Source organism: Panicum virgatum, chromosome 5K (assembly GCF_016808335.1).
Source record: "Panicum virgatum strain AP13 chromosome 5K, P.virgatum_v5, whole genome shotgun sequence".
Taxonomy (NCBI): domain Eukaryota; kingdom Viridiplantae; phylum Streptophyta; class Magnoliopsida; order Poales; family Poaceae; genus Panicum; species Panicum virgatum.
In genome coordinates this window covers 39722490-39746145 of record NC_053140.1, presented here as the reverse complement: position 1 = coordinate 39746145, position 23656 = coordinate 39722490, and the positions used below count along the sequence as shown (strand labels likewise).

At 44.0% G+C, this 23656-nt stretch overlaps 3 protein-coding genes and 1 pseudogene across 3 annotated transcripts; 2 read left to right on the top strand and 2 right to left on the bottom strand.

Annotated features, from left to right (window-relative positions):
* The first annotated feature begins 3556 nt into the window (after window positions 1-3556).
* LOC120707458 (disease resistance protein RGA4-like) lies at window positions 3557-7802 on the top strand. Its single transcript, XM_039992361.1, has 3 exons — window positions 3557-4472; window positions 5105-7284; window positions 7529-7802. The coding sequence occupies exons 1-2, from the start codon at window positions 3670-3672 to the stop codon at window positions 7239-7241; spliced, it is 2940 nt and encodes a 979-aa protein (XP_039848295.1). The 5' UTR covers window positions 3557-3669; the 3' UTR covers window positions 7242-7284; window positions 7529-7802.
* A 975-nt stretch (window positions 7803-8777) lies between these two features.
* On the bottom strand, window positions 8778-12005 carry LOC120707455 (annotated as a pseudogene).
* A 274-nt stretch (window positions 12006-12279) lies between these two features.
* On the top strand, window positions 12280-16065 carry LOC120707454. The gene is made up of 3 exons (XM_039992359.1): window positions 12280-12507; window positions 14476-14554; window positions 15527-16065. The coding sequence occupies exons 1-3, from the start codon at window positions 12377-12379 to the stop codon at window positions 15968-15970; spliced, it is 654 nt and encodes a 217-aa protein (XP_039848293.1). The 5' UTR covers window positions 12280-12376; the 3' UTR covers window positions 15971-16065.
* A 548-nt stretch (window positions 16066-16613) lies between these two features.
* Window positions 16614-21581, bottom strand: LOC120707456. Its single transcript, XM_039992360.1, has 3 exons — window positions 21368-21581; window positions 19796-19866; window positions 16614-19167 (listed from the first exon to the last, which is right to left on the bottom strand). The coding sequence occupies exon 3, from the start codon at window positions 17910-17912 to the stop codon at window positions 17337-17339; it is 576 nt and encodes a 191-aa protein (XP_039848294.1). The 5' UTR covers window positions 17913-19167; window positions 19796-19866; window positions 21368-21581; the 3' UTR covers window positions 16614-17336.
* Between the last annotated feature and the right edge of the window lie 2075 nt (window positions 21582-23656).

Sequence of the window (23656 nt, the reverse complement as noted above, 5' to 3'; positions counted from 1 at the left end):
GATGACTGTATTGCAATGCCAAATCTGGCGTCCACGCTCATCTGCATCGCTCTCACTATGAGTCAAGCTAATGCCTTGATCGAACCATTCACCCTAGAGGAACTGAAGGTCATTCTATTCTCCATGAAGACTGACACTGCCCCTGGGCCTGATGGCTTCACTCCTCTCTTCTTCAGAGCAAACTGGGACTTGGTTAAGCATGATCTGCTGGCCTTCCTGAATGCTTTCCACGGTGGCACAGCTGACATGGAGCGTGTCAACAAGGCCCACCTTGCCTTACTGCCCAAAAAGCGACCTCACTATTGGCAAAAGACTACATGCCTATCTCCCTGTAGAATTGTATCACCAAGATTTGCACTAAAGGCATGACACTTCGCTTGCAGCCCTTCATCCCTCAGCTTTTGCACTCTAATCAAACTGGCTTCATCAAAGGGCGCTGCATCGCTGAGAACTTTATTTATGCGGCTGAGGTCATCCAGTGCTGTCACAAGCAGGGTGTCTCGGCCATCATACTCAAGTTGGACTTTCGCAAAGCTTTTGATTCGGTGAACTGGCATGCTCTTGATGCTATTCTTCAGGCCAAAGGGTTCCCTGCTCTCTGGAGATCCTGGATTATCTGTCTTAGCAACACCAGTCAGACTGCTGTGGTCTTAAACGATGTCCCTGGTAGGTGGATCCAGTGTAAAAAGGGCCTGAGACAGGTGGATCCGCTGTCTCCCTACCTATTCATTTTGGTGGCTGATCTGCTACAACAAATGATTCTCCTGGACTCCCAACATGGCATCTTGTAGGACCCCATTGTTGACTCCTTGCCTTGCCCTGCGCTGCAGTATGCTGACGACACCCTTCTTGTGATCAAGGCGGACACTGTGCAGTTGCAACATCTCAAGGAATTGCTTGATCGCTTCTCCTCCTTCACAAGACTGCATATCAACTTCGAGAAGAGCACCTTTGTTCCTATTGGGATTGAGCTGTCACTGGCAGTGAATTGGCACATATTTTTGGGTGGCAAGTATCATTCTTTCCTCAAACTTACCTTGGCCTTCCGCTCAACTCAACCAAGCTCAGAATTGCTGATCATCGCCCCCTTGTCGCAGCCATTGAGTCCTATATTCCTGGCTAGTGTGGAAAAGTGCTAACACCAAGTGGCAGGACAATTCTTGCCAATGCTGTTCTGGGCGCCAGGGCTGTTTATGCAATGTGTTCAACTCTGCTGCACAAGGGAACCATCGAGGCCATTGATGCTAGACGCCGTGCTTTCATCTGGACTGGTGACAATTCCTGCACGGGTGGACAATGCAAGGCTGCCTGGGACCTGGTTTACTGGGATAAAGCCCAGGGGGGTCTAGGAGTTAAGCGTTTGGATCTCTAGAACAAAGGCCTGTTGTCCAAATTCGTTGACAAACTCCTACAGCCCCCGATCACCGACTAGCAAAAGTGGTTCCACCAGATGTATGGAGAAGGTGCGAGCAGGGATCTCGGGGACGCTCATCATCTCGACACTGCCATCTGGACTACCCTCCGACAGCTGCTGCCTGGCTTCAGAAGCTGCACCAAAATTCATCTAGGAAATGGTCAGTTTACTAGCTTCTGGTTTGACCACTGGATTGGGCCGCAGCCGCTGGCTACCATGTTCCCTGCTTTGCTCTCCTTCTGTCCACGGCCTAACATCTTGGTGTCTCATGCCTACCATCAAGGCCAGTGGATGCTCCCCTTACACTCTCGGCTCAGCTCTGTGGCCTCCTCGCAATGGGAGATGATCCAACTTGCCCTAGCTGATGTGACACCCTCGCCGATGTTCCTGATCATCATCGCATCGGCGTTGACCTTCGCCCTTTCTCCTCCCGTAACTTCTACCTGTGGCACATGGAACAGAAGCCGGCTGATGATTTCTCTGACTGCATTTGGTCTAGTGCTGCGATCCCGCGCTGCAAGCATTTCCTCAGGCTTGTTCATCATAGGCGCCTCCCTTCTGCTGCCCTGCTTCATCACCACATCATTGAGCCTGCACTTTGTCAGTATTGCGGGGAGCATGAGGATCAAGATCATCTGCTGCTGCGCTGTCCCTTGGCCTGAGGGTTGCTCAATGCCATCGGCTGGTGCATTGCTCCACATTTGGCCTCCTTCAGAGATCTTTGAGGCCTGCCATCCTTCACGGACGATGTTTCTCCACGGGTTCGTTCCACCATCATCACAGCGGTGCTCTGGAATATTTGGAAAGCTCGCAACTCTGTGGTCTTCATCGCCTTACCACCCACGGTTGCAAGTTCCCGCTCCGCTATCCAGCAAGACCTGCAACTTTGGTCCATTTGTATGTGCTCTGTAACGGATAGATCTTACCTCCATGCGTGGTGTACAGCTTTAGATGTAACCTGATCCTTATACAAAATTTTGCTCTTTTTTCTTTGCTGTAAATCTCATATGTACAAATCTTACATATTAATACAAATTGTGCAGGCTGACGCCTAGCTGGCTGTATAACCCCCTCAAAAAAAAAGTCCTGAGATATGCAACGATCGAATAGGTTTGGACCGCTCGGAGCGTTCTATTTTACTGAGTTGTATCGCTTGTACCCGACAAAACTTGGGAGTTATGGGCTTGGGTTTTGTTATTCGTTGTTTACACTACTATGAAAACAGTTTGTATGAGCGTCTCATTTTTGCTAGGGACGGCTGAAAATACAACACGCGTTCAAAAATAAAAGGCTGTTAATATAACTTCGGAGCCACCTATGAAAACGTATTTTCAGGGACGGATGATGAAATCATCCGCCCAAAAAATATCATTTCTAGGAGCAGGTGATGGCATGATGCGCCCATACAAATAGTCCAATGTAGATAAATTCATACTTTTTTCATATGATCTCAGATGAATTTAAATTTTATATCAAAATTGTAGAGGTTGACAAGTAGTCGATAACTTTATAGTTTAAGGTCATTTAATAGTCTAAAAATTTATTATAAGTTCTCTAATTTTAAAATATAGAAGTTTTACTTTTTTTTTCAAACCATATCGGTTGTAGAGTATAGCTCCATATCAATGTTGTAGTGCTCAGATCTAAAACGTTGAAGGAAAAATTATAGTTTATACATTATTTATTTAGAACCGTTTACAGTAACAAGATCATTTAGGCATAATTGTACGTGTGTTGTACTATATAGTATGAATTAATGAATGTATGCTATACCACAACCCCAAGATAGTGACTGCATTGTGGTCGCTATAAGTCATTTTTAGCGAAAAACTATTGGTCGGCATGAGGTCTTGTTTGGATTTTTAGTTTAAGTCATAAATCCCAGTTCAACGACGCTCCGACGAGGGATCAATGGCCTCCACACGTGGAGCGCATACCACCCGAGCTACCGCTCAGTGCCTTGGAAATAATCACTCTGCTTCGCTGTCTGTGGCCGGTAGCTGGCTCTGATTTGCTGTGAGAGAAAAAAATACTACCAGCGGACTGGTGACCGGTACTTATTTGGTGTGAGAGAAAAATAATGCTGTTTGTCAGCCGAACAGTGAATATGTTAACCGTCTTGTTCCGTGTGATAGGACCTCATTCTTTGTCTTCTCCGCCATGCCACGGGGTCCGACCATTTTGTTCTTTCCAAAAGATTCCATGAGAAGGACGAAGCAGTATTGATCAATCAAAGCGCCTACAGCAGCGGCGACATGGAGACTGCGCTGGTGTGCGCTGTCCTCAAGACGCTAGCGCCGAAAATCTTTGCGTTTCTGCAAGGAAATCATGAGCTACGGCGGGGCCTGGAGCACGAGATCCAGTACATCCGGAAGGAGCTCAGCATGATCGCCGCTGCCATCGAGGATCACGATCGGCGCTCGTGGAGCGAAGGTCGTATCAGCGACGTGCAGCGGATCTGGATCCAAGGCGTGCGCGAGTTGGCTTACAGCATCGAGGATAGCATCGACCGCTTTTTGCACCGCGTGACGCGCGAGCCCGGCGCGTCGTCGCTCCGTCAGAAGGGCCACCAGCTGAAGACGATGTCAATCCGCACGAAGTTCGCCGCCGAGATCCGAGAGCTCAGGAGGAAGTCAGAGGAGGCATCCAAGCTCAGAGAACTCTATACCAGCGGCGGCCAATCCAGCAGCACCTCGGGGGCATCTGCGTCCACCTTCGTGGCATCTAACATGCTGACCCCTGCAGCTGACCTCGTGGGCATCGATGCGCCCCGGGATGAGGTTCTGGAGCTGATGCAGGAAGACGAAGGCCAGCCGAAACGGCTCAAGGTGATATCCATCGTCGGTTTTGGTGGTTTGGGCAAGACTGTTCTTGCTAGACAAGTGTACGACAGTGTCGCTGTCGGTGAGGAATACGGCTACAACCCACGGATTTGGGTTCGTGCATCGGAGAAGGGCGCGGGGGATGTTCTGAAGGAGATACTCCAGCAAGTTCAAGTTGGCAAGCAAGTTCATGGTGGTAGCTGTGATGACCTCGTCGAATGCCTCAAGTTCAAAAGGTAAGAAATCAACAGCGAATTCTCCTTTGGAGCCTTTCTTATTTTCTTCTGAGCACGTTAATGATAAATTGGTAATGGATCCATGGCTTCGCGGCCCCTTTATCCTTTTCCCCTTTCGTTTTTGAGGGGGAAACAAACTTCCGTCGGTGGTAGATCCAACTTCCTTCAGCTCCTGCTACTAGTTGGGTTAGGCTACGGCGAAACCGGGATCCTGGTTGTGGAGTGAGGGGCGGGAGGTATTGGAGGGCGGCACGACGACACAGCACTTGATGAGTTGGGCGTGGGCGTGGGATTGGCAATTGAGATAGCAAGCTAGCAGGTAGCAGCCTGGCGAGGAGCGCTGGTGGTTCGGCAACATGCCGCTGGGCAAGCTGGAGCTCGAGGTGGTGCGGGGTGACGGGGTCACCGGAAACGAGGGAGGCGGCCGATCTTTTTTTTCTCTCTCTCTCTCTTTAAAATATAGTAACGTAGATTAGTTGTCTGCTTTTATTTTAATTACATGTTTACCTGCTCCCATTTTAAACTTGCGCCTGAACCATGGTGCTCCAATTACATGCTTTTATTTTTTAATTACTAACTATTGCGTCAGAACCATGATTGTCTAATCAAACTTGTTCTCCTCTTTTCGCAAGGTTCTTCATTGTGATCGATGATATGCGGTCGGAATATTGGAACACCATTAAGAATGCCTTCCCTAAAGACATGGGAGTGAGCAGCAGAGTGATCGTGACCACGGCTCTTCAGTCCATTGCAAACGCCTGCAGCGCTGATAATGGCCATGTTTACGTAATGAGAGCTCTTAGCGAGGAACAATCAAGGGAATTATTCTTCAAACAAACCTCCTTGGAAGATTATGCACCCGCAGAGCAGGTCATGAAGAAATGTGATGGTCTACCACTTGCTCTTGTCACCACCGCCCAGCTCTTGCAGAGCAAGTGCCAGATGACACCGGCAGGATGTGCAAATTTGTGCCGCTACATGGGTGAACATGTGGAGAACGAGGAGACATTGGCAAGATTGAAGCATGTCCTTCTCCAAAACTACTCGAGTCTTCCTGGCCATGCTCTCAAGGCCTGCTTGCTATATTTGAGCATTTTCCCAAGTGGTCATCCAATCAAGAGGAAGTGCCTGATAAGGCGATGGTTAGCTGAAGGGTTCGTTGAAGCAGACCATCGCCGTAGTGCTGTGGATGTTGCTGCTGATAATTTCAAGGCGCTCACAGACCGGAGTATCATCAAGCCCATTGATGTCAGCAACAACGCAGAGGCAAAGACATGCCAAACTCACGGCATGATGCTCGAGTTCATTCTACAAAAGTCCATACGCGAGAATTTCATCACGTCGCTATATGATCAAGCTGGCCTACCGGATAAAATCCGCCGGCTTTCCCTACATGGCAAAGGTTCTGCAAGGGACAAAACAAACTCAAACATTGATTTTTCTCTTGTCCGATCTCTGACAATCTTCGGAGCAGTAGGTATGCATACTGTGGAATTCTCTAAATACGAGCTGCTGCGAGTCTTGGATCTAGAAGAATGCGAAGCCTTGAAAGATGAGCATCTCAAGAAGATATCCAACCTATTGATGCTCAGGTATCTAAGCCTCGGGGGCGACATCACAACGCTTCCGAAGGAGATCTCAAATCTCAAGTTTCTGGAGACGCTCGATGTGAGAAGAGCGAAGACGCAGATTATTCCCATACCCATAGAAGTCATAAAGCTTCCAGGTTTGATTCATCTGCTTGGGGTGTTTAGTCTCCCAGATGTACGCCAGGAAATGAGAAATCTGCAGTCCTTCCTGTCAAAGAAAAGCAGCTTGGAGACGCTAGCAGGATTTGTCGCCGACCAGAGCACAGACTTTCCGCAGCTCATGAGACATATGAACAGATTGACGAAGCTGAAATTATGGTGTCGTTCCACTATGGATGGCAGTAACAACTTCTCTCACCTTTCGAGCCCCATACAGGAGTTCATCCAGAGAGGCACCGACGTGAACGATGCTCCCTCACTTTCCCTGAGCTTCGAGGGATGCTCGCAAGACTTCCTGGATTTTACCCTGGAAGAGAACTCCTGCTACCTCAGTTCGCTGAAGCTACATGGCGACCTACGCAGCCTACCTCAGTTCGTCATTAAGCTCGGCAGTGTCACTGAGCTGTGCCTTTCGTCCTCTGGTCAGCTTAGCGGTGATGTTCTTGCTGCACTGAGCAACGTGCGTTCCTTGCACTACCTCAAACTGATCACAACTGAGCTAAACTTTGTCATAGAACAAGGGGCGCTCAAAGCCCTGCGGCGCCTATGCATCGTGGCGCAATCCCTGACCCGCCTAGAGAACCAGGAGGGAGCTCTGCAGCACCTTGAGTCGCTCTGGCTGCTTTGTAAAGATCTGAATGGCCTTTGTGGTGCAAGAATCGAGTATCTCGGGCGTATTAAGGACGTCGCTCTCGATGATGCAGTGAGTAACGAAGCAAGAAAGGTGTGGAAAGAAGCTGCAAAGAAGCATCCGAGGCGGCCTAGGATATGCTTCATCAAGACGAAAGAAGAGGCTCATCAGATGCAGATGGGAGGAGGTCAGCCTAGAGAGATTTCCCACAGCCCTGCGGCAACATCTCCTGAAGCTGAAATCCAGATGCAGCTCGATAGCGTATCTGAGCCCTCTGTCGCGCAAAGGAAACGAAAGTTTGGCTTGTTTTTCAGGTCCAGGAAGGCTGATGTCACGATAACAACGGAGGTATCCTCTGCTGTAAGCAGCCACGACGTCATCTCTACTTGAAAGAAAGGACCACGACACCTTAGCTAGGCGGAGGGCAAAATTGGTTAGTAGCCTACACATCTTCTCAATAACAGTTGCTGGATTCTGTTTTTCTTTCCTCTTCCCACTACTCAATGAGAAGAGAGGTTTTGTATCGAATGCCTAGGATTTGATCGAGTTTAAAGAAAGGAAATCTTAAAAAATTTAGCGCAACACCTTTCTTTCAGATGAACAGTTCTGATGGGTAGTTGTAGTGTTAAGAGTTATATTGCAGTTGTACGGGGATTGACATCTTTTGCATGCTATAGTTGCAGGAGCAGAACTGAGTGCTAATTTGGATTTTGGAGTCCCATGCTGCCTTGTTAAACGGGTGATCGCAAAGATGATGAATTTCTATTAAGGGACTAATAAAGTAATCGATTACTACTATGGATTTATGATGGGTTTTGTTGCAACATCCTGTTCTTGTTCTGGGAAACTGCATAAACCATTGCGACTTGAACTTTGAAGTGTGGAAACAAACATTTGTAATCGGAATATGTACTGCATGTACCTTATTGCTGCTTGATCCGTGTGATTCCATTCGTACGAGGTGCCTAAATAACCACACAGTTGTATATTGTATTTTCAAAAGATTGTGCTTATCAGGCCAATCGATTACAACTCACAAAGTTACGGCCTGCTCATTTTTATTACATAATTTAGTTGCTCCAACATTATTACAAAACTTCGGCACTATGTTGAGCCCTTGCACAATAGGGGATCAATAAAGCAAAGAAAACCGAAATCAATAATCATCATGAGCGCAAAAAATAAATAATCATCATCATCATGAGCGCAGCATGTGCGCTACAGAGATGATAGAAAAGGTCCAAGATAAAAAGCATGCAGCAAAATAGGCAGCTAAAAACACAATTTATTCATACTGAGGCAAACAAATTGCCGATAGTAAAAATCTAGTCCAAACAAGACTGAAGTACCTGATTACATAATCGCAAACAAGAACACTTCAGCACCATTCAGTAATTACAATATCAGACAATACATCAAACTCATGCTCTAAGAGCTACCCTCTTATTTTCATATTGCACGTCCGGGTAGATCCTGTCAAACACGAGCAAGAGCAACACAATTGGAGGAATCTGAAAGGCTGACAATATCCATCATAACATAAACTCTGGGAACTGATCAAAACTGCACGCAACCAATTTCTTGGAGAACCTGATACCCTTCACGCCATTTTGCCTGAAACACAATTCTCTGAGCCACCAGCACTCGTACTGCATCCACCCAGCGAAAGTAAAACCAACAGCATGCCACAATGAACTCTGCCCTCTGGCAGCGGATCAATCATAGGCTGGGCCTGGACAGAAGGATGACCAGCACCATTTCGAACAGAGCCACCCATACCCAACAAAGCTTGGTCACCATGGATTGTCTTCTCATGTGGATCTTCCTTCACAGCAGCAACTTTCGTCTTAGAAGGTTTAACATCAGCTGCAAACTGGTGGATTGCAGGACCTAAAGTAGCATCACCATGAACACAGTGGTCCTGAACTAAAGCGCTATGAGCTGAGCAGAGAACAGTTTTGCTCCGAACAAACCTATCGCACTGCTGTGCGCCAATACCAAAGCTTGTGTCTGCCTGGCCCCATGTGCATCGTTTACCTCCTCCATGAGCGTTACAGAAATTGGTGCTCCCCTGCGCACTCTTGGTGCGACCCTCAGACTCTCTTGCCACCTCCATGGCGCACACAATACTCTGTGCACCCTCTAGCGCTTTTGGCGCAGCCAAAGATTGCACACCTCTTCCCACCACCATGGGCAACGCAATACTGAGTGCCACCATGCACACTATTTGGGCACACGCCACCACCCTGAAATGCACAGCGCTTGCCTCCACCATGACCCTTGCAAAGTGCAGAGCTACCTTCAGCCCCTCTGGTGCATCCCAAGAATGTGCAGCGCTTTTGTCACACCCTAAAATATTTAATTTTAGGATGTGAATATCTTTTAGAATAAGCTTATCCATATTTAGAGTTTTGAGAATTTTTCCAGATTTTTTTCTAGCTTTGATTCTCATTTTCCCTAGAGCTAAATCTATTTAATGGAAAGCTCTAAAAATCTTTTTCATGAGTTCCAAGTATTTTATTTGGACTCTCCTGCCGCGAGCTACTTTCATTAAACTTTCGTGAATTTTCGGATTGTCAAGATACTTTTCATCGTTTAAATATTTATCTAGACTTTTCTAGATATATTTATTTTAATGATGTCAAGATACTTTTCATCGTTTAAATATTTATCTAGACTTTTCTAGATTTAATTTAAGGATGAAAATATATTCTCAATAAACAAAATCTTTTTTTTCTTTTCGTCTCGGGCTGGATTCAGTTCATTTTGGCTCTAGTCCGCCCTAAATTCTAGAATCGTGTCGCGTGCAAGCTTGAGCTTGGCCATCGACCTGACCTCGTCGTTCGCTGCTTTTTCCATCGACACTCAAACAAATACCCCTAATGTCGCCTTTTGCCTTTCCTTTCCAAAGTTTAGTAACTCGTCGAAGTGTGTTGACTGACAATCACCGTCAATCATTTTTCCTTGACTAAGTTGGATTTACCAAGAAGTTTTCCTCGCGAAGTGTGGAAACTGTGAATCATGTTTCCTTTTCTTAATCTCATTCGTTGTTCCTAGCTTCTCATCGAAGTCAAACTAATATGTTATATCACCATCCACCCTTTTTACTTTGTCATATCAGCCCCATCTCTTTTCTTTCGTGCACAACATAGACTCAAGGATGAGTCTCAGCCCTGTACGCCAGGTTTTGTCGTGCGCAGCACACGAACAAGTTGACCCAGCTCTATAAAACGCAAGCGGTCGATCCCCTTGCGACCTTCGCCTGGCCGTAGGCCTCCAGGCCTCCGTGCACCACGTGCGCCGTCGCCGCCGTTCTTCGGGTCGCGAGGCCAAGGCACCCCGCGGCTTTCTTGCTGCTGCGTGTGGAGGCACCCAGTCATGCATGTCGTCGCCCCCTGCAGCCGCGTCTCCTCCTCCTGTGCCTGTCCGCTAATGCCCAGTGCCGCCCAACTCTACTCCTCAATGAACCAGCACCACCACCGCCAGTCCTGCTCGCCTATTCCACGAGCAGACCACCATGGCCCCCTTCCGGCTTCGATTCCCTCCGCCACGATGCATCTCCGCAATGGGTAAGCGGTAAAACGGATTCCCCTCGACCTCCTCGCTCTATTCCCCGTCTTCCTGCGCTCTCCCGTGACCTAGAACAGCGGGAATTTGTGCTACAGTACCCAGTGGTCCTCCATGGGGCTGTTCCAAGCTTTTTGCAGATTGATCCCTGGAATCTATGTTTTCTCGTGCATAGGTCCCTGCAGCACCGTTTAGCTCATAGAATCATCGTTTTATATTGTTTCGACCCGTTCTTGTTGTGTTAGTCTCCTTTCAGTGTAACCTATCGTCGAGCGACGTTGTTGTGCCATAGTTCCTCTTTTAAAATTAAATATAGATTTAATTTGATTAATATTCTCTCATCTAGTGTTTTAATTAAAATCCAATTAAGTCTTTCCTCCGGTTTTTATAATGTTAACCTGATTAATATCTACTCAAATTAAAAGCTGAAGAGCAGTAAGAGTAGCTTTTCATTGGAGAAAGGCAAGTGACCCTAACCACCTTCTATCTATGCTTATTTGTGAGAATATTATGATTTAATTAGAACATGGAGAACCACCCAAGAAAACAGTACAACCATAATACTACATGGCTCTGGTCTTGGCTGATTAATTAGAGACTCTAGCTTGTGACAATCTTACCGAAAGGGCAAGAGGGGATGCATTGATGGGGTATAGCTCGGTCTTCTTGGGGCAATTGATATTGTTTAATGGTCCTTTGGCAAGGTACCACCTCATTAGGAAGTGTTATGACCGCTTTGACTTAAAATCTTAGCGGTTTGTCACATGTTAGGAAATTTTTGTAAAAGCCTCGTAGCGTCCCTATGCAATCACACCTCGGAAGTGTGGTATTGTGCCTGATCAGCACGTATGTGTGGTTGGGTTCAAAGTTCTTCGGGTCTTTTACGCGAATTGTGGTGAAAGTGTACAACCTCTGCAGAGTGTAAAACTAATATATCAGCCGTGTTCATGGTCACGAGCGGTTTGGACCCTCACATGATTAATTTAACTTAAAGATGGATTTAAATCATTTTCTGGTTATTTCTTGTGGCCTTGCTGAGTACCAACCATAAGTGTTATCACCCTTGCTTACTGCTGCTCAGAAGGAGAAAGCCGTGGTGAAGTCTTTTGAAGATGTTGCTGAGTTCTAGGCGTACGCAACTCCCAGTCGATTGCCTGTGAAGTTTGGAGTCTTCATTTACAGGATAAACTTTATAACTCTGATAGTCTTATAGTTGTTTTAATTCTTTTTTTCGTGATACTGTTACTGATTATCACTTATAATGTCTCTATATGTATGAAACTTGATCCTGGCATATATATAATTATGTATTCGATTTTATCCTTAAAACCTGGTGTGAATGTGACAGCTTTCCTCCACCATGCGCCTTGCAGAACTTTGTGCTTCCCTGAGCACCCTTTGTGCAATCTGGAAACTGGCACCGCCTTCCACCACCATGGGCGATGCAGAGGCCAGAATGACCTTCTGCACTTTTGGTGCAGTTGTCCTTCTGACACCTTTTTCCACCACCATGTTTGATGCACAAGCCAGATTTTCCACGAGCAGCTCGGGAGCAACCTTCATGACTGCAACGGCGACCACCACCATAAGCTATGCTATATGTATGTTGCGTCCTAGCCAAGTAACTAGCTGTCTTGTATACTATTCAATGGTATTGTCATTGCGGACATTGCTTGGTTACAACTAAACTAGGTCCTGTTTGGGACAGCGGTGGCGATGAGTAAACGCGGAAGACGGAAATAATCCTGCCAAACGCTTTGCGTCGGCCACGCGTTTGGCGAACGCCTGCAACACAAAACGCAAAAGTTTGAACTGTGCACGGGAAAATCAAGTAAGCGACGTCGGAGCCGCGTTCGCGTATAAGTGACACGGGTCTGCTGCTCGCGGTCCCAAACAAGGCCCTAATCTACTCCGTGCTTCTACCTCAAAGGATAGCTTTTTCGGAGGCCTTCCAAAGGATGTATGGTGAACAGCTTGATCATGAACTGGATTCTCTGCTACATATGCCTAGTGATGGAGATACTTGGTCTGTGATGCAAAGTTGGGTTTTGCCTACACGGTCATTCCTAGAATTTGTTATGTTTTCAAGGTATTTGTTATGTTTTTGGAATCTTATTGAGAATTTAGTGAGTGCTGTTATGTTATAACTAGATAAAGATGTGTGCGCTGGATGATTTGTTCTACTGTGAATGAGAACCAGGATGTCGCTGATCTAAGGCTGTGTTTAGATCCGTAAAATAGTGGTAAAAAAGGTCACATCGGACACTGTAGCACTTTTCGTTTGTTTGTGGTAATTATTGTCCTACTATAACCTAACTAGGCTCAAAAAATTCGTCTCGTCGTGTACATCAAAACTATGTAATTAATTTTTTTATTTATCTACATTTAATGCTCTATGTATGAGGTAAAAAATTTGATGTGATAGGTGAATAGTGAAGTTTGGAGAGAGAAATTTTGGAACTAAACACAGCCTAAGTATATTTTTGTCAGTACTGGCAGAATTCAGTGCTAGTGATGATTTGGGGTAGAATTCAGTACTGGTAGAGAACCCTCATGGAAGTGATGGTCTCAGGTTCGAGTCATGGATCTAGCGTTGTGGTCCATTTTTTTCTTATTTTAGGTCGGCATTTGTGTTTTGTAGTACAAAAAATTAAAATGCTATGCGATAACACAAATGCAGTTGTGGGGTGCAGTTGGTTAAGCTCGTGAGGTCTCTGGTTCGAATTTCCGCTCTTCCTATTTTTTCTTTGAATTAAAATGTGATACTTATATATTTTCTGTGAATTAAAACGTGATACTTATATATAAAATTATTAATACCAGATATCATCACAAATTAAGGTGTATCGCTGTGGAAAGATGGGCACATCTTTATCTTGAAGACCTGGGTTCCGTTCATTTTTTTGCTCCGCTGTGTGTCTTGACTCGCTCGGTTTTTTTGCTTCGCTGTGTGTATTGACTATTGAGTGATTGAGTCGCTCGGTTCAGGCGCGGCCCAGCTGGACGGTGGTGGAGAGCGCGTATGCAGGCGCTTGCGCCCCAGTCCAGGCGACAGCAGCAAATTCTTGTGATGGGTTGCTTTCCGTGAACAGTAAGATAATCATTGCATCCTTTGTTTATTCATTCATTACTGCAGCTTACTGAGTTTAATTAGAGCTGCTGTATTTTGCATTGCATGCTTGATGGAGAACAGTATTGATTAATTAATTACATGTTTTCATTTGGTGAGAGGTTAGCCGGGCGGTTGCCACGCAAGCAACAGAGAAACACAAAGATAAAAGGTATAAATTAGGTAAATAAACAAAGAAAGAAGTAGCTCAATGAACAAAGTCAAGTCTTTCTTTCTTTCTCAAATTTTCTACTTTTTCCAAAAAAAAATCTGTTTTTTCAAATTTTCTATACAACATGATGACTTTCTAGTTTTTTTGTCCGTGATGAATTTACTGAAACGTCACAGTGTTTGGGCCGGATTATGACAAAATTCATAAAACATCATAGATTCTTGGGCTTGATATCCACACATGTGAATCCATGACGAAAATCAGATAATCATCATAGATGGTGCGCCATTGTGCCGTTATGTGAAAACGACATGAGAAATTCGTCATAGATCAACAGATTTCTTGTAGTGGTATTTTATGCGGGTAATTTACCTGTTAGACAATAGCCATGCTATTGGTCAAGATCCAAATGAAGTGCTTTTTTACATGGACAGTTTTAACTGCTAGAGTATAGTTTCTTATTGAGCAAGGTCCAAAACAAAACCTATTTGGCTACAAGTATTTGGTTATCTGATCATTTCAAAGCATTATGTTGCTATTACACCATGCTAGGAATCAACCGATATGGAGCAAACCCTTTTGGTCGCTATTTGCTTCCCTGTGTTCTTCATTGTGTTCATTCCTTTTACCTGATGAGATATTATATCGATTCAGCTCTTTCTATATGCTTTGTTATCATTACAGTATGCTGTTGCTTTTTCAGAATGTTTGTTGATGCACTGGATGCACAAATGTATGACAAACACCATCGAACTGTATGCTGTTGCTTTTTCCAGAATGTTTGTTGATGCACTGGATGCACAAATGTATGACAAACACCATCGAACTGGGTATTGCATCTTGAGTCTCCACAAGGTGAGCCCTGTGTCACTTCTTTAGATAGCATTAATTAATTTTCAAGTCCTGTCCCAGAGCACTAGTTTCTGAAGATAGAAGAATCAATAGTATTGAATGAAATTTGCTACCTATAAGAATCTGAGATAATCACCATGCTAATATACATGGTCATCCTCTTATGCTCAGAAAAGAAGAAAATTTTAAGCTCACCATTTGCATTTGCCACATAGTGAGACTTGTTCTTGTTATGCGTTTTGCCACTTTCTTGTGGTTAATTATAGCTCATCTACCTTAAAAGAAACTAGGCGTAAAGCCCGCGCATTTGCGCGGCTAGTATTGAAAATTTAAAAATTTGCATGTCATGTATCCTTATTTAAAGGTTATACTATTTTTTTACCATACATCATCATGTGTTCATTATCGTAAATTATGTCTTATTGTTGATTAAAACAATTCAACTATGATCTACCTATAATAACAATTTGATTTCTTGAGCTTTAATAATATTATACATATAATTATTATTATTTTCATTTTATTTTGATTGATTGTTGTTAGCTTTAGTTTTGTAACTGATACATAGCTAAATGGTATTTTATATTTAATTTTTTATAATGGTACTGGTGGGTGATTTTTAATTAGGCACAGGGGTATTTTAGGCTAATTTTTATCGTAATGGCAGTGATGGGTAATTTTTATTTTTTTATTTTTCTCCGATTAATGTGGGAATTTCTTGACCTTGAGAGCAAATGTGAAGGCTCTGTTTATATTTAATTTTTTATAATGGTATTGGTGGGTGATTTTTAATTAGGCACAGGGGTATTTTAGGCTAATTTTTATTGTAATGGCAGTGGTGAGTAATTTTTTTTTCTGTTTTTCTCCGATTAACGTGGAAATTTTTAGGCTTTGAGAGTGAACGTGAAGGCTCCGTTTATTGGCCAATTAATAAGGTAAAAGATTACGTTGTTGACATCTTTATTTTCTGTACAGGACCAGCACTGCTACTCTCGTCTTCTGGAGGAGATTGTGAATGTTTGGGCATTCCACAGTGCGCGGCGGATGGTTTATGTCAATCCTGAGACTGGTGTAATGCAGGAGCAGCACCCGCTCAGTGGCAGGAGAGGTCAGATGTCAGTCCAGTGGTTCTCCTACGCCACTCTGAAGAGCATGGATGAGGAGTTGGCAGAAGAGTTCAACTCAGATCACCCAGACAGGAGGTGGCTCTGGCCACAAACGGGGGAGGTCTTCTGGCAAGGTCTCTATGAGAGGGAGCGAACCATGCGGCAACAGGAAAAGGAGCGGCGGAAGCAGCAGAGCAGAGACAAGATCCAGAGAATCAAGAAGAGAGCTCGGCAAAAGACACTGGGCAAGTATATAAAGCCACCACCTGAGGATATCGGTGGCTCGAACGATACGATGACGGTAGATTTGTAGCATTTTGATAAACATACTTAGGGCGATAATTCTTTCTGCAGGAAATTTTGTTCATTCTTTCATCATTACAGCTAATGTCCTCAGTAGTTGCTCCCTGGATGGGTGTGCATATTTGATCAATTTTGTTGTGCCCTCTGTACTGGGTGTTAACGGAGGCGTTGTAAGATATCTAGGCCATCGAGTTGCCACCCTAGATGTAAATTGGGTTCCCGTGGGTGCTTTTGTTCTAGCTTAACCTTTTCTAACAGCTGCTTTGTGTCTGCAGAACAAATTGGGTAAATGGTTGATGCCCTCTATATTTGGTTGAGCCTCTGCTAATGTCTACTTCCTCCGTTCCAAATTGTATAGTAAAAGCTATATATTTAATTTGCTAAAATGACCTACAATTCCGCTAGCGGAGAGAGTACTTTCGTTGTTGAGAATCTTGCTGATGTTCAACTATTCTGATCGCCTACACTAAATCGTCTTGATCGTGGCTGGACCATCGATACGCTTGGAACTGGCAAAAGTAGATGGTTAGAGCGGTCTCGATGGCATCAACTGGGTTCGCCAACTTAATACAAGGATCAGTGTGATAAGCTTTGCGTAAGTGTAACACGAGTACTTGTATGAGCTTACTGCTTACCCTATGCTCTCATTAGAATAAGCAGCAACATGCACATTGCATTTCACACTGAAGCAAGTTGCAGAGAGCAAAAATCTAGTCCAAACAAGAACGCTGAAGTAGCTAAACTGAAAGACAAACATGGACACTTCAGCGATATTAAGTAATTACAATAACAGACAATACATTCACCGTTCAACCCAATGCTCTAAGACCTACCCTCTTATTTTCATAGTACACGTCCGGGGTAGATCATATCAAACCGGAGCAAGAGCAACACAAAAGGCTAACTAATCCATCACAACAGCAACTCTCGAACCGATCAAAACTGCAGGGAACCAATTTCTTGGAGAACCCTCCCCTCACATCCACGATATCTTGCCTGAAACACTGAGCCACCAGCGCTTGTACTGCTTCCGCCCTGCGAAAGTAAAGCCAACAGACCGCCACCATGGACTCTGCCTTCTGGCACTGGACAGATCATAGGCTGGGCCAGAACAGAAGGATGAACACCATTTGGAACTGAGCCACCCATACCCAGCAAAGCTTGGTCACCATGGATTGTCTTCTCATGTGGATCTACCTGAACTGCAGTAACTTTCATCTCAGTCGGTTTGACATCCGCCGCAAACTGATGGATTGCAGGACCTAATGTGCCACCACCATGAACACAGTGGTCCTGGACTAAAGCACTGTGAGCTGAGCAGAGACCAGTCTTGCTTCGAACAAACCTATCACACTCCTGTGTGCCAATAGCAAAGCTCACGTCCGCCTGGCCCCATGAGCAGCGTTTGCCGCCTCCATGAGCCTTACAGAAATCGGTGCTCCCCTGCGCACTCTTGGTGCAGCCGTCAGACTTGCATCTCTTGCCACCTCCATGGCGCACACAGTACTCTGTGCGTCCTCTAGCACTCTTAGTGCAGCCAGAACTAGCACACCTTTTCCCACCACCGTGGGCAACACAATACTGAGTGCCACCATGCACACTCTTTGGGCAAATACCGCCACCCTGAAATGCACATCGCTTGCCTCCGCCATGGCCCTTGCAAAATGCAGTGCTACCTTCAGCCCCTCTGGTGCATCCCAAGAATGTGCAGCGCTTTCCTCCACCATGCGCCTTGCAGAACTTTGTGCTTCCCTGAGCACCCTTTGTGCAATCTGGAAACTGGCACCGCCTTCCACCACCATGGGCGATGCAGAGGCCAGAATGATCTTCTGCACTTTTGGTGCAGTTCTCCTTCTGACACCTTTTTCCACCACCATGTTTGATGCACAAGCCAGATTTTCCACGAGCAGCTCGGGAGCAACCTTCATGACTGCAACGGCGACCACCACCATGAGCTATGCAGTGGTCTGTGCGCCCTTCAGCACTCTTTGTACACCCAAGAAATTGGCATCTCCTACCTCCACCATGGGCCTTGCAATAGATTGTCGTCCCTTCAGCACCTTTCTGGCAACCAGGTTTCTGGCAGCGCCTTCCACCGCCATGGGCTATGCAACGCCCTGATGCCCCTCTTGCTCCTTTCATACATCCTGGGAACTGACAGTTTTTAGTGTTACTATTGCGCAGTTGGGGATTAGTTGTCTCAGAAATAGAGGCAACCGTACTTTTCACACTTGTAAACATAGTTGATGATATGACAGGAGAAGGCACAGAGGCATTGCCTTCATCCATTTTCTTTGGAAATGGAAAGGCATATGCTGCTTCAGAAGCATATGACGATGAAACAATTGAATGCTCAAAAACCCAATTATGTGGTACAGATCCTTTTCCCATAATGGCTGGCGACGAGTTGGTCATTGGCATGTCCAAGCTATCTGGTGACATCATGTTTGCATCAATGATAACTGATTCAGGCGAACCAGTAGATAAACTCAGCTGAAGATCCAGTTTAGGAGAGTTTGTTGATGGCATAATTTTAACACCAACATGGGATTTCTGTTGGCAGGGCACAATATCATTGCCAACATAAAACCCAAGGTTAAGACCAAGATCTACTGATGACTCCTCATCCATCTCCTTTATCAAAGATGAAGATGTTACACAAGCAGTACCAGAACTTAGCTTGCTGCTATCAGATGAACTTGGTGAGCTTCCTAAACCCAAAGTAAGTAAAGGGTTTCCAGTACCTTCTGCTGCAGACATAACACCTTGTTTCATTTTTGATGCTTTTGACATAGAAATAGAAAAGCTGGAATGTGCTGTGAAATCTGGTGTACTATCTTTGTGCAGAGCTGTATCTAGAGCTGTGCTCCAATGGCAGTAAGTCTTCAAGGAGCTGATACCATTACCAGACTCAAGGCCTCAAGTAGTTTTGTCCATTCCAATTGAGGAACATCAAACCCAAACCATCTAGAAAATGAAAAGAACCAATTGTCTGCCTTCTGGATATATCATAACTCTACCACCATGTACTGGATTAGAAAGTCAGGACCCCTAGCAACCTCCACTGACGAAACCAGCTATATCATCACGATCCATGTCTCGCCACTTTCTATGTATGGAAGGGTATGATGAAGTTGTGAACTGAGCCTCAATTTCTAGGTGCGAAGTTCCAGCTGTGGCATACAGGCTAAGTGAAATCTAATAATCCTGCTAGCCAATAAAAAAATTCAGTCAGTCACAATTACTAATCATGCAGCCAAAAGACTAGAAATTCTCCAACTAATCAGTTAAAATCAAGGAATAAAATAACAAAGGAAAAGGAATCATCTTCCAAACAGAGCAAGAATATAGTTAATAAACTATGGATTTCTGCCACAGTTGATAGATCCTAGAATGATATCTGACAATTATATTTCAATAAGCATATAGAGAACCTTCAGTTACTACTTACTAGCCCAAAAAACTAATGCTAGTAAATAGAGGAACAAGTTGCCTCCCCTGATAAATCAATGCCATTTGGCCATTGCAGTCTGTAAACTAGATTTGGACATTACAGCCTCTATAATTTTTTTTTTTTGGTAATCACGTGTTGCAAAAATATTATAGATCAATATAATTCAAGTATTTTTCTTACAACTTTGCAAGTCTAACGGCACCATTTTCATGCAACCTTAAAAAAGCAAAGATCAAATGCATATATGCTATGTTAAATCAGGAGAAATACCTCAGGTTAACATATATTAAGATTTCATGATTAAATAATGTGCAGCAGTAAGAAGAAAAGGTTGTTACTGAGGACTAAGTAATTAAAGGTATAAAAAGTTGCGAATGGTACCGAATAAAGCAGAGCTCTCTACAAGTGGAACGACTTCAAATAACAGAAGGGAGAAAATCGGTATCACAATCCTGCAAAAAGATAGCAGTTTTTATAAGATTTCAACTATCAAATGGGGAATGGAATCGTATTAAGCATTAAATTTCACTTGAATATGTAGTTTTAGTGAATAAGAAGGATGAATTGGCGAACTTGCTAGCCTTATATAACACACAATACTTGGAAGGCACAGTCGCACAGAAATAAAAAAAAGCTCCACGCGCCAGCAAAAACTTACGTCAAAATTTGGATACTAACCACAGCTAATTACAAGAGTACCAAATTTCTAGAGACGCCCCACTCAATTTAGTTCTGATCAACTATTTGTCTATTTTTATTTTTATTTTCATTTTGATACTTACTCCAGTACAGTTTCTGCAGAAATAGGAAAAACTGTCTTCAAAACAAATTAACGAAAGTTTTAAAATGCTTTAGTACGCCACTAAACTTTAGCAATATCTGCCACTAGCGTTAGAACATCATTATATTGGTGTTAAAAAATATGCTATGTTGAAAGTTGTTACAAAGGTCTGCACCTAATTTTACACCAAATTCATAAAAATAAGTAAGAATTGCTTGCAATTCAGCACGGGTTAAGTATTTATGTTACAAGATAATTAATCAGGAACTAACCAGTGAGTCATCCAAGAAAAACAAGCACCTCATCAATACTTCATATGTGATAAAATGTACTCTAGACCAAAGATGCATACAGATTTGCAGTTAAGTTTATGAGAAAAGCGGTACTGATTCTACTGATGAATGTATAATTCCCTTGCCTAAAAGGATTACATCACCGAGCAAAATGGAATACACAGACACATAAGTGCTCACTTTATCCGAGGTACCATACTAATACCATTGTCCTCCGGCAAGCAAATTAGTAATCTAGGGAACGAGATGAGCACTGTAATGAGAGTAAAAGTCTCCCACTCTCCAGTATAAGGTCTTCCAGTTTCGTCAGTAAGCTACCAAAAAGCAACCCAACAAAGAGACAATTCTGGGGTAAAGGCCGTCCAGAAATCAAACGAAATTCACGCTTCCTGTACCAAAGGATCCTGGAAAGGCAATCTCAGAGACGAGAGAAGGAGTAGACCAACAAATTGAATGGTGAGACCTTCTATCACCAAATTGCGCACCCTGAACAGAGAAAAAAAAAAGGCAACGAGACCAGAATTCCTTTAAAAAAAAGGAAAATCATGTCGAACGAACAGAAGAATTGTGCGAGTTCTACGGCCACAAATCACAAGATGAAAAACTGAAATCGAAAACCTCACATCGTTTTGCGAGGAACAGACGGCCGAAACAGTGATATATTCACAAAACAAAACAAGAGCCGGCAAGGAACGAACCCATTAACGCCCCCCAAAACGGCACACACCTAGACGCGCGGAATCGAGGCCGCAACCGACTCAGCCTCTCCTACGCCGCGCCGCCGACCCAGCACCGCACCGAACGGCCGAGTCGACAGCACACACAAACCAGCAGCGAGCGGAGACAGAGGGAATCGGACAGCAGCCGACGCGCACGCACCTGGGCTGGACGACGGGGAGAGGCGAGCGGAGCGGCCACCCCGGGCAGGATCCAAGTCGCGCGCCGGCCGAGTCGCGAGGGTTTTTGAGCCGTTGCGCGCGGGAGAAGGCGAGACAGAGAGGGAGGGAGAGGCCCCGCCGCCGCGAACAGCGCCCACGGCTTGTAGGAGAGGCGGAGAGAGAGAGGGGAGGAAGCGGTCGTGGGAAGAGGAGAAAAACCGAGAACGCAAGCGGGGGCGCTAAAAAAGGCGAAGGGGCGCGCGGCAAATCGCTGAGGCCACACCGGCCGCTTGCTGGACGAGGTCACGAGGAGGAGCGCGACGTCGAAAAGAGGGGAAAAGGGGATGTATCTGCACATGCGCTGCGTTTTTTTTTTTTGAAGAAACCACATGCGCTGCGTTGGGTTGCTGGATCGCTAGTTTGTTACGGCGGCCTAGGCTACTGTGGAATGCCCTGAGGTTATGATTTTTGTTTACACGAAGTGAGCTCACTTGTTACGTACATTCAAAGTTTAGAGGGAAAAGATGAATTGATAATTGAATGCAAAACTTCTATGCTATCACTAGTATTCGTGTACCGTGGGTGTCTTCTTGGACAAGCGTTCGCTGTTGCATGGTAGCAGCGATCAATCGCAGGTAGTTGTTAGAGACGAGCGAGCGTTCCTACATGCCAAAAAAAATCTTATCCGACATGCGAGCGCTGCCAGCCGGTTGACACGAACGGACATGTGCATGTACATGGCTTAGTCGGATAACCTTTTATACATTCACTCGAGGAGCCGATTCCTCCTCCCTGCCCCCTCATCCTTGCACGCACGAGCTCGCCTCTCTCGCCAATTGTCTCGACATCGAGTTGTCTCCAATCTCCTCCTGTTCACGCAAAATTGAATTAGTAGCACAACTATTTGTCCGGTGATGAGGTGCTGCAGCCACTTAAGAGGAGGAAGAAGAAATTTGATTAGAGATGTTAGGATTTTGGTGATTGGGATTTATAGTGTTCATAATTGTGATGTCCAACGATAGAGAATGGTCGTAGGCGACATCAGGCCGATGTCTCTGCTTTTCTCTTTTCGGAATGGTGGGTGAAAGGGTAGAAAATGGGTGGGGGGTTGCTTTCAAATTCATATGAATGTAGAAGCATAAAAATATTTCAAAAGATTCTTTCATCCAAGCAAAAGCTTATGTGTTGAGCACCAAAGCAAAGTTACCAATGAGATAAAAAAAAGGCAAATTAAAAAACTTGTTACGATGTTTATGATTTAGCAAAAAAAAAACAAAGTACATTTATCAGAAACTTTGTGCATCCAACTTTGAAGTAAGTGTTCTGCAAACTTTACACTCCAATATTTAAATTTTTGTATAACTCTATCTTTTAAATAAGATATTTAAATTCATGTGGTCCAATTTTGGAAAGTTTTGGAATCATATACAAAAAAGTTTGTGCATCCTAATTTCATGTTAGATTTTTAAAACTTCAAGTACATCCAAAACGAACTTTCAGTATCCTACTTTCAAGTAAGAATTCTCCAACTTCATATCCAAGCACTGAAAAATTTCTTATGACCTTAAGTTTCAAATGATAGATTGAAACACCTATAATCCACAAACAAAAGCTTTGAGTTATACTTGAAAAACTTTATACATCCTACTTTAAAATTAAATTTTGGAAAACAATTATGAAAATCACTAAAAACCATAGAATCGTGAATCCAAAAAATGCCAAACATAGAACTACCAAGTTCAAGTTCTAAATAGTTTATACCAGATTACTAGCTATTGACCAAGAGCTCTAAAAAGTATGAGAAACACATAACTTTTAAGTGTGAAAAAAATCAAAAATTTTCTCAAAATTATTAGCAAAACTTTGATCTCGAAACTCAAAAGCTGTGCACTCTAATTTAGGAACTTTCGAGCTAGCAAATAAAAATATTTTTATAGGTGAACTCAAATCTTTTCACTCTACTAAAAAAATTCAAACTTTGTACTCTCAAGTCATAAAGTATGTTGTTCAAACAACCTTACACTTTGCATTCATAAATTTTCTACTATAACAAATAAGCTTTGTATTGCTGAGACCAGAACTTTGTACATGAAAGTTAAGAACTTTCTATAGCACATTTGAAATTTTATACTTACTTTGTACCAACATATAAAAACATTCAAATAAAAAATTTGTGCTAACTGAAAGCTTTGACATGACCCGACCCGACCCGACCACATGTTCGGGTCGGGCTTAGGTCAAAAACTCTGACGCAATGGTCTGGTCGGGCTGGGTTTGGGCAGAAGAAAAA

Bases quoted from the DNA above. Each gene is read 5' to 3' on its own strand.
- LOC120707458 (XM_039992361.1), top strand. From the start codon at position 3,670: ATGGAGACTGCGCTGGTGTGCGCTGTCCTCAAGACGCTAGCGCCGAAA. The intron at 4,473-5,104 runs GTAAGAAATCAA...TCTTTTCGCAAG, and splicing joins GAATGCCTCAAGTTCAAAAG to GTTCTTCATTGTGATCGATG.
- LOC120707454 (XM_039992359.1), top strand. From the start codon at position 12,377: ATGTATGGTGAACAGCTTGATCATGAACTGGATTCTCTGCTACATATG. The intron at 12,508-14,475 runs GTATTTGTTATG...TGCTTTTTCCAG, and splicing joins GAATTTGTTATGTTTTCAAG to AATGTTTGTTGATGCACTGG. The intron at 14,555-15,526 runs GTGAGCCCTGTG...TTTTCTGTACAG, and splicing joins GCATCTTGAGTCTCCACAAG to GACCAGCACTGCTACTCTCG.
- LOC120707456 (XM_039992360.1), bottom strand. From the start codon at position 17,912: ATGGTGGTGGTCGCCGTTGCAGTCATGAAGGTTGCTCCCGAGCTGCTC.